General features: G+C 39.8%; 1 protein-coding gene across 4 annotated transcripts in view; it reads left to right on the top strand.

Annotated features, from left to right (window-relative positions):
• Positions 1-14,757, top strand: part of LOC127572087 (filamin-B) — a 154,387-nt gene that overhangs the window by 68,923 nt on the left and 70,707 nt on the right. For all 4 annotated transcript variants that reach the window (XM_052018958.1, XM_052018956.1, XM_052018957.1 and 1 more), the window contains 7 exons: positions 7,066-7,314; positions 7,945-8,042; positions 10,420-10,567; positions 10,726-10,844; positions 12,692-12,769; positions 13,268-13,430; positions 13,923-14,117. In XM_052018958.1, coding sequence (XP_051874918.1) covers positions 7,066-7,314; positions 7,945-8,042; positions 10,420-10,567; positions 10,726-10,844; positions 12,692-12,769; positions 13,268-13,430; positions 13,923-14,117 — 1,050 coding nt within the window. The remainder of the gene's footprint in view (positions 1-7,065; positions 7,315-7,944; positions 8,043-10,419; positions 10,568-10,725; positions 10,845-12,691; positions 12,770-13,267; positions 13,431-13,922; positions 14,118-14,757) is intronic.

Genomic DNA, 14,757 nt, shown 5'->3' on the forward strand with positions numbered 1-14,757 from the left:
AAGCTTTGAGCAGTAGAAGAGAGCCAATGATCAGCAATATTAAGACTCCTATCACATTTTAGCTGTGTTAAACTTTTTTTGACAGATGCTCAAATTTGTAATTTAAGCTGTCCAGCAGATGGGAGGTTGCTACATTAAGTATGCTGCTGTTTGACTTTGGTCCAGATGAAAGCTGAATGTCAGATTTGAAGATGAGTTAGTTTTGACCAGTAGTATTCAGGCAAATATGGCACCAGGCTGTTCCAGTGAAACATGCATCAGGTACACCAACTTTTGACAAGCTCCTCCTTGGATCAGTTGTTACAGGCACAAGATATCACTACCAGACTTCTGACAAATTATTTCATTTCCTTTTAGGTGATTAGTCACTGGGCCTGTATCCATACCATATTGCTCTTCAACCCAACAAGTCCATGCCAACCATCATGCCCACTGATCTAGTCACAATTTCCTGCATTTGCCCCATTCCCCCTCCATGCTTCTTAAATGATACTTGTGTACCTGCCTCAACCACTTCCTCTGGCAGCTCATTCCATATACTCACCATCCTCTGCAATGAAAGAGTTCCCCCTAAGGTCACTTAAATCTTTCCTCTCACCCTAAATCTATGCCCCCTAGTTTTGGACTCCCCTACCCTGGGGAAGAGACTTACCAACCACCTTATCTATGCCTCTCAATTTTAAACCTCTTAAAAATCACTCCTCATTCTACTATGCTCCAATGAATAGACTCCTAGGTCCCTCTGTTCCATTACACTCCCTGGTGCCCTACCATTCATAGTACAAGTCCTACATTGGTTTGACTTTCCAAAATGCATCACCTCACACTTACCTGTATTGAAATCCATTTGCCACTCCTCAGCCCACTTCTCTAACTGATCAAGATCCCCCTGTAATCACTATCAACACCACCTAATTTTATCTGCAAACTTACTGATCAAGCCTTGTGCATTTGCATCCAAATCATTTATACAAATAACAAGGGTCTCAACACTGACCCCTACAGCACACCTAATCACTGGCCTCCATTCAGAGAAAACCTTCAACCACCACCCTCTGCTTCCTACCTCAGCCAATTTTTAAACCAAACTAGCACTCCCTGGATTCCATGGGATCTAACCTTCCAGACCTACCATGCAGGACCTTGAAGGCCTTGCTAAAGTCCAAACAGACAACATCCACTGCCCTACCCTAGTCTACCTTTTTGATTACCTCAAAAACAAGGGTTCAAGGACTACTTTCCACACAAAGCTATGCTGACTCCTAATCAGACTGTCTATCCAAATGCTGGAATGTCCTGTCCCTCAGAATTCCCTCCAGTAACTTCCCACTGCTGATTGGTATCAGTCAGGATGACTGGCCTGTAATTCCCTGGCTTGTGCTTGCTATCTTAAACAGAACAACATTAGCTACCTTCCAGTCTTCAGGGACTTCACCAGTAGCTAATGATGAAGCAAACATCTCTGCAAGAGCCCGTGCAATTTCTCCTGTAGCCTCCCACAAAGTCCAAGGATGCACTTGGTCAGGCCCTGGGGATTTATCCACAATGCACTGCAAGGCTACAACTACCTCCTCCCTGAATACAAGTTTCCTCAAACATCTCCTAGTTTCCCCTAAGCAACCATGATTTAATCTTCAGTAAACATTTGTTGAAAATCCCACTCATCTCCTGCAGCTCAAAACATAGGCAGCCCTGCTGACCTCCAAGGGGACCTACTCTCCCTGGAGACCCTTTTACTCTATATATCTCCATAGAACCTCTTGGGATTTTCCTTGACCTTAACTGCAGATCCATCTCATACCCTCTTACCCTCATTTTCCCTCATGTATTATTCTTAGTCATCAAGGTATTCACTTGTCCCTGACCTCCTAAACACAATGTGCTGCTTTTTTCTTGACTAGAGCCTCTAAGTTCCCTAAACTTGCTGGGATTACCCTTCACCCTAACAGGGAACATTGTTCCTGGACTAACAATCTTAAACCTCCCTCTTGCCATTCATTTCCTTTCCCTTCAAACAGGCTCACCTAATCAACCCAGTGCTGGATCCTGCCTAAATTCCCCCAAAATTAACCCTGCTCCAGTTTAGGACCCTAACTTGTGGACCTGTCCTACCTTTTTCCCATCACTCTTAATTAATAGAAATATGGTCACTAGAGCCAGTGCTCCCTGACTGCCACTTCTGTTACCTGCCCTGTCTCATTCCCCAAGAGAAGATCCAGTATTGGGCCCTCTATAACTGACTCAAGAAACTTTCCTGGACACATTTAACCCCATCATGCTCTGGGTAATCCAGTAAATACCAGAGAAATTAAAATCTCCCATTAATACAACCCTATAATTCTTTCATCTGAGTAATTTCTCTACACACCCACTCCAAGTTCTATTGGGGAAGGTGGGGAATAAATAACAGAATGACCCTCCCCTTGTTTCTAAGTTCTACCCATTTGGCCTCACTGGACAATACCACTAGAAGGTCATCTAAGTACTGCTGTTCTGTCCTCTCATCAAAAAAAGCAGCACCCCCTCCTCACTTACCTGTACCTCTGTCACACCTGTAGCTTCTGTATCCTGGAATATTCAGCTACCAGTTCTGTCCTTCTCTCAGCTAAGTTTGTTATGGCTATAACATCCCAGTCCTCAGAGCCAATCCACACAATTTGTCCACCTTACCTGTTAAACCTCATGCATGGAAATGCATTTTAACTGGGTATTCCTTTCCTGTCTTGACTGCTGCTGGCTATAGCTTTATCCCATGACCTGCTCAGAGTCCCATCCTAGTGGGAATCTAGTTTAAACTGAACTATGTAGCACTAGCAAACTTCCCTGCAGGGATAGTGGTCCCTCTCTGGTTCAAGTGCAACCCATCCTCCTTGTACAAGTCACCTCTACCCCAGAAGAGGTCCCAATGGTTCATGAACCTGAATCCCTGCCCCAGCTTCTCAGCCACAATTAAAGCTGGTCTATCTTTCCATTTCTGGCCTCACTAGCACATGGCACTAGGAGAAATCCAGAGATCACTACCCTCAGTTCTGCTTAACTCCTTACCCAACTCCCTATACTCATTCTGCAGAACCGCATCCTACCCACATCACTTGTACCAATATGTACAACAGCTTATGGTTGTTCACCCTCCCACTCAATTTTCTGCAGCCATTCAGACAGCCTTGACCCTGGCACCCAGGAGGCAACACACCATTCTGGCATCTCTTCTGCAGACAGAATCTCCTGTCTGCCCCCCTTCACTATTGAGTCTCTTATCAGTCTTGCCATCTGACTGTATCCTTTCCCTTTGAGCCAGTCAGTGGGAGAGACCTGGCTACTGCTGCTAGCCCCTGAAAGAACATCCCCCTCAACAGCATCCAAGGAGACATACCCATTTGAGGGGAATGGACACAAGGAACCCTGCACTGTCTACCTACTACCCTTAGTTTTCCTGATGGTCACCCATCTGAAGCCTGTACCTTGGGTGTTACCACTTCAGTAGAAAAAAATCTCATCTATGAAGCCCTCAGCTTCCTAGATGATCCCAAGTACATCCAGTTCCTTGACCATGTCAGTCAAGAGCTGCAGCTGGATGCACTTCTCACAGATGAGGTCATCAAGGAGACAGAGGTTCCCTGACTTCCCACATCTTGCAGGAGGAGCATTCCACTACCCTAACTGCCATTCTGTCTACACTGAATCAAGTACTAAAGATCAACAGCAATACAAAACCTTACCCGTCTCCTCACCAACACCTTTTCAAGGATACACGTTCATTCCTGAAACCTGGGCTACTTCAGTCTCTTCACACCAAAATCTCAACTCCCTACTCCTACACTGGCCCACTGTTAAAATGGCTGCTCTGTTTGACCCTACCTCTTTTATTGGCTGCTGTTAATTAGCTGATTAGCCAATCAACTATTAACTAACAATTGGCAAACTTGCCTCTTAAATTCCTGTAAAGTGAAACTCATAAGCAAGCCCTGAGAGCTACCTCTTTCAAACACTCCTGCCCTGTGCTTTCCTATAATGGTCAGGAATTAATTGGATGACACAGTTTGAATGGCTTTATCTCCAATGAAGCAGCTCCTTTTAGTCTACAAAATTGGGTAACACCAGCCTTAATCTGACCATTGGGTGACTACCATTCTAATGAAGGCCCAGCAACCTTTCCCCTTTCTCTTGATGTTACTCCTCTCACTGAGTTGAATATCCCGGAAAGCAGGAAAGTGTTGCGATACCAATAAATAAAAGCTTGACTCAAAGGCATTCCCAGTTCTGTAACATGCCAAAAGCAAGGGTAATGTCACCTGTACATTCCTTTCCAACTGCAGACTGACTTGAATGTATTTTGTCTTTGACACAGGATAAACCACAACCATTAGCCTTAAAGTGTGCAGAAGGCCCATCATACACCTGAGTTTTGATAAAATGACTTTATCACCATTTTACATTGTGTGCAAGTTTTAAAAGATGGTTGGAGGCTTGGGATGTTGTAGTAAAGGATATTTGTTTCAAAGTTATTTGGAGACCATGGAAATTTTTGAGGATAAATGTCTATCTCACCTATAGAACAGTGTAAACTTGATTGCAAGTTTTTATTGTGCATTTACATTAGGATACAGATATTTGTTTTCAAATGCAAATTAAGAAAGGCCAAATGTGCTGTTTTTGAGCAAGTGATAAAAATTGTCTGTAGTATGGTTATACTTAACACTTACACTCCAGGGCTTCATTTTAAATCTTTGCAAATGTTGAGTAATGGTAGTACTTTGTATTCTTCCAAATTTTAGTTTGCTGGCTTAAAACAAGAGTAAATGCACCTGTTAATCATTACAAATATTGCCAAATTTCAATTGCATTATAATTCACCTTTGTTTTGGCTATCTCCCAAAATAACCATAATTTTATCAAGTAAAAAGGATTTCTTAAACTGAAGCTGATTTGTACTTTGTTACACTAATGTCTTATGGGCTCTAAGGAAGCACGAATGCTGCAGTTTACCAGCAGGAGCAGTACATAAGGTTGAAAATGGCACAAAACTTTTTTGCTGAAGCATTATCAAAGAATATTTAACAAATGCATTGAGAAAGATGAAAATATTATTAATTTTGACAGTAAAGTCTCAAGTTTTGGGGATATGGGGTTCAAATAGCTGAAAGCAAACAACGAAATTGGTGTAGTTGAAAACTGAATGATCAGGTTGCCAGAATTGGCAGATGCTTTTGAAATTTCATTTATGGAATGTGCATGTTGCTGGCAAAACAAAGATTGTCCAGGAAGGTCAAGCTTCTGCAGTCCTGCTGGGAATAGTACGCCAATGTTCCAGTATGTTAAGATAACTATTATTTGTGAGTTGGAATCAAGTGAAACCAAGGAGGGGAGTGTGCAGGGAGTAGGTTTGTTGTCCCCATTTTCCCCTGTCATCTGTGACAGACTGTAGATTTGGGAGGTGGTGAGGAACTGCTGTACACTTTGTAGGTGGGATCCATTGCAGTCATAGTGCATTGATGCTTGGGGATTGGAGAGTGGTGACAAGTATTTTAGGGTGGCTGGTAAGGTGCCAGTTAGCAGGCAGTTTTGTTTGACACCACTAGGACGTAATTATAGAGAGCATGGAAATGGGCCCTTCAGCCCACTGAATCTGTGCCTGCCATCATGGACCAATATTTAGATGAATCCAACCTAATCCATTTTATTCTCCTGACATTCCCATTAACTCTGCCTCCTCCCCAAGATTCTACCACTTGGGATAATTTACAGCAGCCAGCTAATCTACTGACCCACATCTTTGGGATATAGAAGGAAACCGATGCAGTAACTGAGAACATGAAAACTCCACAAAAGTGGCAGCAGCAGAGTCTGGATTGAACCCAGGTTGCCGGAGCTATGAGGCAGCAGCTCTCAGTTGTGTCACTGTTCCACACACAAATAGTATTGGATCTGTGCTAATCTAGGCAGTTGAAGGGTTTTGCCATACTTGAGTGTTGTAGGTATTGAAAGGTGAGTCGCTTGATGGAGGGTAACCAGCCAATGATATGATGTAGCCATAGTATTCAAGTAGCCAAGATCAAATTGAGTTTCTGGTCAGTAATCCTTGGGAGCTGGGGGCTTGTGGTGATGGTGCCATTGAGAAATGAGAATAGGTAGTTCCAACAAGTGTTGATGTCCTATTGCCTAGTACCTGTGTATTATATTTGTCTGTCCATGACTTGGTTGTCTAGGCTTTCCTGCTTGCAGACTATGCTCTTATATTGAGTTGAGAATGAAATCAAACATCATGTAATTTTCAGGTATACTTGATCTGTAGGGTTGTAAGCACAGTTAGCATGTTCCAAAGACCTTGATCTATTCCTGGTTTAACTCTTGGCTGTCTTTTGGATTTTGTGGTTCTCACTTTTTTGAATGTCATTATACGTGGAACTTCTTTGTTCTAATAATCAAGTGCAAAGAAGTGGTATATTTGATTCTATGCTTATGCATTACCTTTTTCCATTAGCCATGGTTAGACTTTAGACTTTAAATTTTCTTTGGGAGAAAGGGACTTGCAGGAACATTTGTTAATGGCTAAAGCTTAGAAAGTGCCATGTTACAAATCCAAGTATTCAAGTAGAGTTTTGCAGATTTGCAGATCCAAGTATTCAAGTAGAGTTGTGCTGAAATAACACTTTTCTCCTTGAATGGAGTTCTGACATTAAAGTACTACTATATTAATCAGATAATTGTGTAGTGTTCAAATTATTAGACTGTAATCTGTAGGCCTGAATGAGGTTTAAATTTTACCATGATACTTCGGAAACTTTAGATTATTGAGTTGTGTAATTTTAAAAGGAAAAGATCTGTTATGCGTCCCCATTATGGTCTCCATTATAATCAATCCATAATAATCTGCACACCCTTGACTTGCTTTGCTTAAACCATCTATATTAACTAGGGTCGGGCAATAAAATACCAGCAACACCTGCAGTTGTGGAGCATTTTTGATCAAAATTTTGTGGAATAAGAATTAAGAAATTGCCTTGTCACACAATTCTCCTCCCCACTCCTTGCACCAACTAAAGAGTGGTACATTTTATTTTTCAGACAGCAAAGCAATTGTGGATGGGAATCTGAAACTCATTCTAGGACTGATATGGACCTTGATTCTTCACTACTCCATCTCTATGCCGGTTTGGGATGATGAAGGAGCGGATGATGCAAAGAATCAGACACCCAAGCAAAGACTACTGGGATGGATTCAGAATAAGCTGCCTGATTTGCCAATCACCAACTTCAGCAATGACTGGAAAGATGGGAAAGCCCTGGGTGCCCTGGTTGATAGCTGTGCCCCAGGTAGGCAGCTTTTTGAGCCCAATGTGAAGATAAGAACCTTTCAATCTTGGGCGCAACAGTGCCCGCCATGGAAGTAGCAATTGTGCTGATTTACTTGTTTCTGAGCGTCGGGCGGTAGTACTTTCAACTGACTCTGAAAAGATGGGGAAATGTCCTGGTTCTCCTTCCTTCATCCTTAAGTGGGAAGTTCTGGTTCCAGTTAAACTACCAGTCCAGAAGTGTGGCAGAATTTGCTCTGAACATTTGTATGGGCCATCAACAGGGATGATTTTGTTTCCTGGTGGACATGTTTCATTCATGCATTGCCATAGGGTTTTGAGATGTTCTTATCCTTGGTTTAAACCTTGGGTCTTATTTTGTCTTACAGTTGACCTTTTATTAGTGATATTTAAATTAGATGGTTGGTGGGATAAGGGAATGATTTAATTCTACCTTTTGGAATAATCAATGATTTTGGTGTCTTGTTAACTTGTTGGCACCTTTCAAGAGTTCACTTGTATAGTAATTCTGAAATTATTTTAAGATCAGAGCTAATTCTAGATTGTGGAATTGTGCTGTGTATACTTACTGATGTAACTTGTGTCTGAGTACGAGGTGATGTCAAAGTAATAATAACTTGTTGGGTTTCAGGTTTGTGCCCAGACTGGGAGATTTGGGACACTGCTAAACCAGTCGATAATGCACGTGAAGCTATGCAACAAGCAGATGACTGGCTTGGAGTGCCACAGGTAAGTAAACACCTTTTTGTCATATCACTTTTTATTTATCAATTTCTAGTCTACAGTCATTTGAAATAGAAATTACTTCAGTTGGGCATAATTAACATTTTGGGTCTGTAACCTTTTTGAGCAGAGCTAGGAAGATCAAAAGTTTTGGAAATATGAAGGGACAGGATACAAAGGGTCTCATGGGAAGGTGGGTAGAAGAGATTAAAAGAGCGATGGAGCAGAGAAAAACAAAAGGGTGGAAGTGGGAGTAGATGAAATGTTAATTCCCAATTGAAAATCAATCTAAACATGAGCGATAGGGGATTGGAAGATGCATGATGGGAGAGGAATTTGCCTTGCCTTAAATGTGTAGTTGAAGATGTGCCTTAAAGTTTGCTGCTTAACATGTGATACTAAAGCACTCTAGTTCATGTGTTTTTAAACAGAAACTTTAAGAAAATTAATTAGCCCCACTATTGCAGCCTTCACTGAAATTGTTACACGAATGAGAAATTGGCAATCTAGTGTCTGTATTCCATGATCAATTTGTTGGTATTCTGTTTATCTTCAACTGTGAAAACTGAGGTTATCATTGATCGTTGAATTTGGTGCCTTTTCAGAAAAAAAAACTCCTTCACAAAATATACGGTTTTGGATGCTTCATTTGTTTTAAACAAAAATTCTGCTTCTGTATTGAAGCTATTCATACAAGCTTTCTGAATTTGGGCTAACAACTTTTACAGCCTTCATTGGCTGACTTCCAATTTGAATACTGATCCAGTGCTGGTATTTCACTCACGCACTAACTGAAATCAAAGCTTCTGTATTGCTGCGCTCAGTGCTGTGATGCAGGTATAAATCAGTAGTCCTGAAACAATGGTCTCTATTCTGCATTTATTTTTGAATTTGTAGATTTTGTAATTGGTATGAACATTTATTCTTAAGATATGCCATTTGAGTTTAACTTGGCCAAGTGAATATTCCTTCCCTCTGAGTATGGGGTGGGTAGGGGAGGGTGAGAGAGAGAGCAGGTAATTGCCATTAATATCAGACACAAGAATTTGGCTGTGGGAACAATTTTTGCTTAAATTGTGTTGGGCAAGGTGGTGCATCTTTTTCTGAATGTATGGACTGACATTGTTCCATAATTCCCAAAGCAACCTTATTTTCCCAAGAGAATTTAGCCTATTGTTATTTTCTAATGTTTGCATCATTAACTTTGCTCATTAACACAAACAAATTTAAATAGGGTAGCTTAAGCGTCTACTTCCTTGCCTGTTGCTTGATCAAAGTAAGACTTGATTGGAAATGAGTCTTGTATGAAAAATGCTCTCAGCTGTCCCTTGTATCAGTAATGCTGAACCTGCCTTTACTCCAGTATGAAGGTAGCTTTGTGGAAAGGCCATTCCTAAATGTTGCTCTCTGTGCTAGCCGAAATTCATGTCATTTTTACAGAAGACAAAAGACAAACTGGTTTTAGCGCAATTTAAAAAAAATGCAACAAAACTGGAACTAGGGAATCTTTTCTGAAGCAGAGCTCAGTGTTGCTATTATGGGATGAGCATTTTGCCTGGTAGTGACACTTAACTACACAACAGATGAAGAAACTTTAAATCTTAAATCATGAAGGGAATAATTGAAAAACTGTCCTGATTTTTAAAAAAATTTATTTTCCCTTGCACTCTGGATTGGTGTAGCAGGCTAGACTGCTACACTGCTGATCAAAATGGCGCATCACTAAACCATGAAGTTTCTGACCTTTAGCTTTTAAGAGATGTCAGTACATCTGTATCAAAATAGAATGACCATGTTTTGAGTTAACAACTTCAACAAACTTGCATTAAATTGTTGATTTCAGTCTTTCAAGATTGTCTTGAAATATTACTGGAAGCTGGATATATGAATAAAATGTGGTTCAGTTTTTGAATGATGCCTGTATTGCTGATTTACTTTTCACTTTGTTCCTAGTCAGTAATTTGTATGGAGAATGGGAACAAAATGAGTGACTACCAGAGTAGGAAAGTCATTCAGATTTATTCTAGTGCTTTGCAACAAAACTTGCAGTGAAATGATCCTAGAGTTCTTGATAACACTCCATAACACCAAATTTTAACTAAAATGCTGTTTTTAAAAAGTAGCTCCAATTTAAGTACAAGAAGCCAGGTGCTTTTAAATGTATTTTTTGAACTAATACCTTTTGATTTAAATGTTAATTTTGGGACCAGTTGCAGTGATAGGTAAAAGAAAACAAAAAATTCATCATACTTGAAATGTTAATGTTATTTCATAAAAGACAGTGGTGTAGATTTTCCTTGAGCAATTGGTGTTGATAATTACAGCAGGTTTTGCTGCCTGTCCCAGGGTAAATTGAAAATGAAGTGTCTAATCTCTCTTCCAGGTAATTGCTCCAGAAGAAATCATAGACCAAAATGTGGATGAACAGTCAGTAATGACCTACCTGTCACAGTTCCCCAAGGCTAAACTTAAGCCTGGAGCCCCCTTAAAACCTAAGCTGAATCCCAAGAAAGCAAGGGCATATGGTCCAGGTAGGTCTGAATCTGAAGCACAGTAACAGCTTTTGTGGGTGTTCACTTTGAAGATGCAAACTCTTATGAACATTTTTCCCCCCAGTCTGTTTCCTGGTTTGTTGCTTGATTATAAAATATTTCAATGTTGTATTTGTCAACACTTATTGTTTCCATAGGAATTGAAGCTGTGGGTAATGTAGTGATGCGTCCTGCAGTGTTCACTGTTGAAACGATCAGTGCTGGGCAAGGTGAAGTGATGGTCTTTGTGGATGATCCGGAAGGTCAGCGAGAAGAGGTAATTGAAGTCTCTTTCCAATGTTTGCACGAGTAAGATGTGGCAGTACAAAGGGTTATCTGAAAACTGAAATTGTAGTGCCATTTTCAAATTGTAAACGCTGTCCATTATCCTGAAATTGGCTCATTATGAGTGTTTTCCAAGTTCAGGAAGGGAAGTAAGTTTGAAGTTGCTGTTTTTTTTAAATGCAGTAGCAGAACCAATTTCTCAACTGGGAGAAAGTTTAAGCAAATTTGAGGTTCATCTTTTCAGACTTGGTAATTCAGTTTTGGGTTGAAATACATGTATAGAGGCTAATAGGAGCAGACCATATTGCCACAAGCTTGCTTGACTTCAGGATCCTCTCCTCCGTCGCACTCTCCTACCTGTTTTCTCTAACAATGTCTTAAATATATTTAATAATTCGGCCTCTGTAATACTCTGGGATGGGGTATTTAAAAACAAATTATGTCCCTCTAATAGACAATCATCTATTGTCCCCCATACAGTCTTTTGTTTCAATAGGACCATCTCTTAATTCCAATGAAGATGGACATTGCCCTTTTGTCCCAGAAATTGGCAGGTGAATCTTTGAATTCCAATGCTAATTTAATTCCTCTTTTGAGGAATTTCCAACTGTACAGTGCTCCAGGTGTGATTTTTGCCAATGCCCTGTTCAATTGTAGCAAGACTTCCCTACTCCTATACTCCATCTGGTTGCAATAAAGTGTGACGTTTAGTTTGCCCTCCCCATGGGAGAACCTTTGTGCTAACTTTGTTTCATGTATGAGAGTACTCAGATCTCTGCTCACAGCACTGTTTGGTAGTCCCTCCATTTAAACAAAATACTTTTTCTTACTGAAGCAGGAAAGCTCACTCCACATTGTATTCTAAATGCCAAATTTTTGCCCACTCACTGAAATTGTCTTTCGCAGACATCCACAATTTCCTTATTGTTTATCAGCAAGTTAACTATGATATTCTTGATCCAAGTTTTTAATATAAATTGTGAAGTTGTGCCACAGGAAAACCTGGTGTTTCATTACTCTGCTAACCTGAGGATGATCTGTTAATCTAACCTAAAGAAATCAACATTTTCAACCCAAGGATGATCCATTTATACAATGTGATGAAACATCAGGTTATCCATGTTAATACAACATCCTATGCACAGTAACCATTTATTGTGGCACTTAAAATAAATTGTGTAAATCCAAATACACTATCTATTGGTTCCCCTTTTTATCCATCCTGTTGCTCATTACAACAGCTACAAGTTTGTCAATACTTTTCCTTTCATAAGACCACATTAATTGCTTGATTATATTAAGACATTCTAAATACTGTTATTTTAACAATGGATTCCCATTAATTGCAATTTGGTCTATTGCTTTCTAAAACGAGGCTTTTGCATAAATTCAGTTGTTGCATTTTAGCACCTAATTTAGTCCAAGTGGGTTCCAGCATGAGGTGAGCATTCAAGAGCAGTACTGAGGAAGTGCTTCACTTCAGTAAAGATATTAAGGCAAAATATTATCCTCCACCTGAACTATTCATAAAGCTGCATTGCATTATTTGGAACTAAGGAGCTTTCCTTGTAACGTGCCTAATATTCATACTGTACCAATAAAGTTGACTAGAATTGCTCACCTGCCCACTTATTTCATTGTGGAAATGGCTGTTTTGGAGTGCGGGAATGGTGACTCTTGGGAGGAACTCTGAAGTGAATTGGGGTGGCTTGAAAGCTGCTGCTGTTCATATAACTTGTGCTTTTAGCTCCTTTGTAATCTTGCACTTCTGAAATAATATTGCTGTAAGATGATCAGTAAAGGCATTGTGGAGGTTCTAACATGTTAAATTCCCATCAGGCAAAGGTGACCAACAACAATGACAAGAACAAGACCTACTCTGTTGTTTATGTGCCAAAGGTTGCAGGCCCTCATAAGGTGAGTGCAGAGAGTATGGATATTGATTTTGCTCTCCTTTATTGGAATATTTATCTGAACTATCTTTGTTATGAGGTGATCTTTGTGTTAATCTTGCCTTTCCTGACCCCACACTCCCTTCTGCAATAGAGTCTGAAGAGATGCTAAGCCACCACTTTGTTTTCACATCAGAAGTCTGATCGTGATTACTTGTTAATTGCGTGGGAAGCTAAAACTCTTAGCGGTTGTCATAGCAGTGCCCTGTGCATTAGACTTGCTCAAATTCACAGTGATTATCATGGTTAGATATATTAAGAAAGCTGTTGTAGGAATTGTGAAGGATAACATTTTAAAGTTGCATTAAAGCTGAAAGTCTAATGGCTGGTATAGCACAGGAATTTATGCTGGAATGAATCAAAGTAAAGACAGCATGAAAATGGGCCCTTCAGCCCATTGACTTGGTGCTGACCAACCACTCATTTCACACTAATCCAACAATAATTCTCCATTTCTTTACAGATTACAGTTTTATTTGCTGGGCAGCACATATCGAAGAGTCCTTTTGAAGTCCACATTGATAAGGCCCATGGTGATGCCAGTAAGGTAACAGCTCGAGGACCTGGCTTGGAATCTTCAGGAAATATTGCCAATAAGCCCACCTACTTTGACATTTATACAGCAGGTAAACTGTTATCTGAGGGCAATGGAACAAATGAGTAAATCTCTCATTTGTTTCTCCCATAAAAGTAGCATGCTTTGACTCATTCTTTGCACTGAAGAATATAGAGTAATCTCATTGGTCAACCTGAATATTTTGCATAAATATGACCCAAGTCAGAAGTTGGATATTCTGTGTTCTGAATATGGATAAAATTGTTTTAAACTTTTTGAGCATGCCTTAGTGTTATTGGGAGCTTTACTAGTTGAATCAAATGTTGAACCAGTTTCTGAAATTCCTGCGTGGAATTTGGAGTTGTCGGTAGCTCCTGACACTAATGTTTGAACTCGTGCTGAACTTAAAGATTTCAGCTTCAAGCTGAAATAAACTTAATCAGTGTTTGAATAAAGTTCTTAAATGACAGTTGATTGATTTTGTTGTTTTTTTTGGAAGTATCAAATTGATTTGGAGTGAAAGTTCATTTAAGTATAAATATGCTACCTGTGCTTTTTGAAGGTGCTGGAGTTGGCAATGTTGAGGTGGTAATTGTGGATGCCCAAGGTAATAACACTGACTTGACAATTGAAGATAAGGGGAATAATACCTATCGGTGCACCTACAGGCCTTTACACCCAGGGCACCATACAATCCGAATAGTATTTGCTGATTCGCCAATACCCAAGAGTCCATATTCTGTCACTATAGGTGAAGGTAGGTAACATGTTCACTACTTCTAATAGAATAAAAGTTATCCTAGTTATTAAAGTCGATAAATGGTGAGAAGGATGTGACCAGCTTTAAATCCTGCAGGATTGCAAGTTTTTTTTTCCTTTGGAGGAAGATGGCAGTTGAATATTTTTGGATTGAATAACCACTTGTCCAGAAATTAATGTAATTAAGAAATTCAGCATTTTGTACATTTGTACCTACTCATAAACTGGGATTTTATAACATTTCCAAACCATTTATTTTTATTCCTTGAAGTATCCTGGAAGCAAGGTTTCAAAGGAAAAGTGGACTATTTCATGTTCATTATTGAAAGGAATTCCAGTGTTTTAGTTGTTAACCTGGAATGCATGTGAATATGATCAGAATGAAGTCTGCAATATATTTTTTGCCAATGCACATTGAAATTTGCACTATAGGTTTTGCTTTCGATTCCTGGTTCTACTTGGTGCAATACTAAAGGTATTGGCCAATTCCCATGTTTGCATTGGATCCCAATTATTTTCCTTGAAAGTACTTGACTCAAATGAAACTTGTGTCAAAGTTGTATTGTCATCTGTGCTAACTTGACTAGAAATCCTACAAGGTTGTAGACAATTCTGCTTTTATAGAGATGGGACTTCTG

This window comes from Pristis pectinata, chromosome 6, assembly GCF_009764475.1.
Source record: "Pristis pectinata isolate sPriPec2 chromosome 6, sPriPec2.1.pri, whole genome shotgun sequence".
NCBI lineage: Eukaryota > Metazoa > Chordata > Chondrichthyes > Rhinopristiformes > Pristidae > Pristis > Pristis pectinata.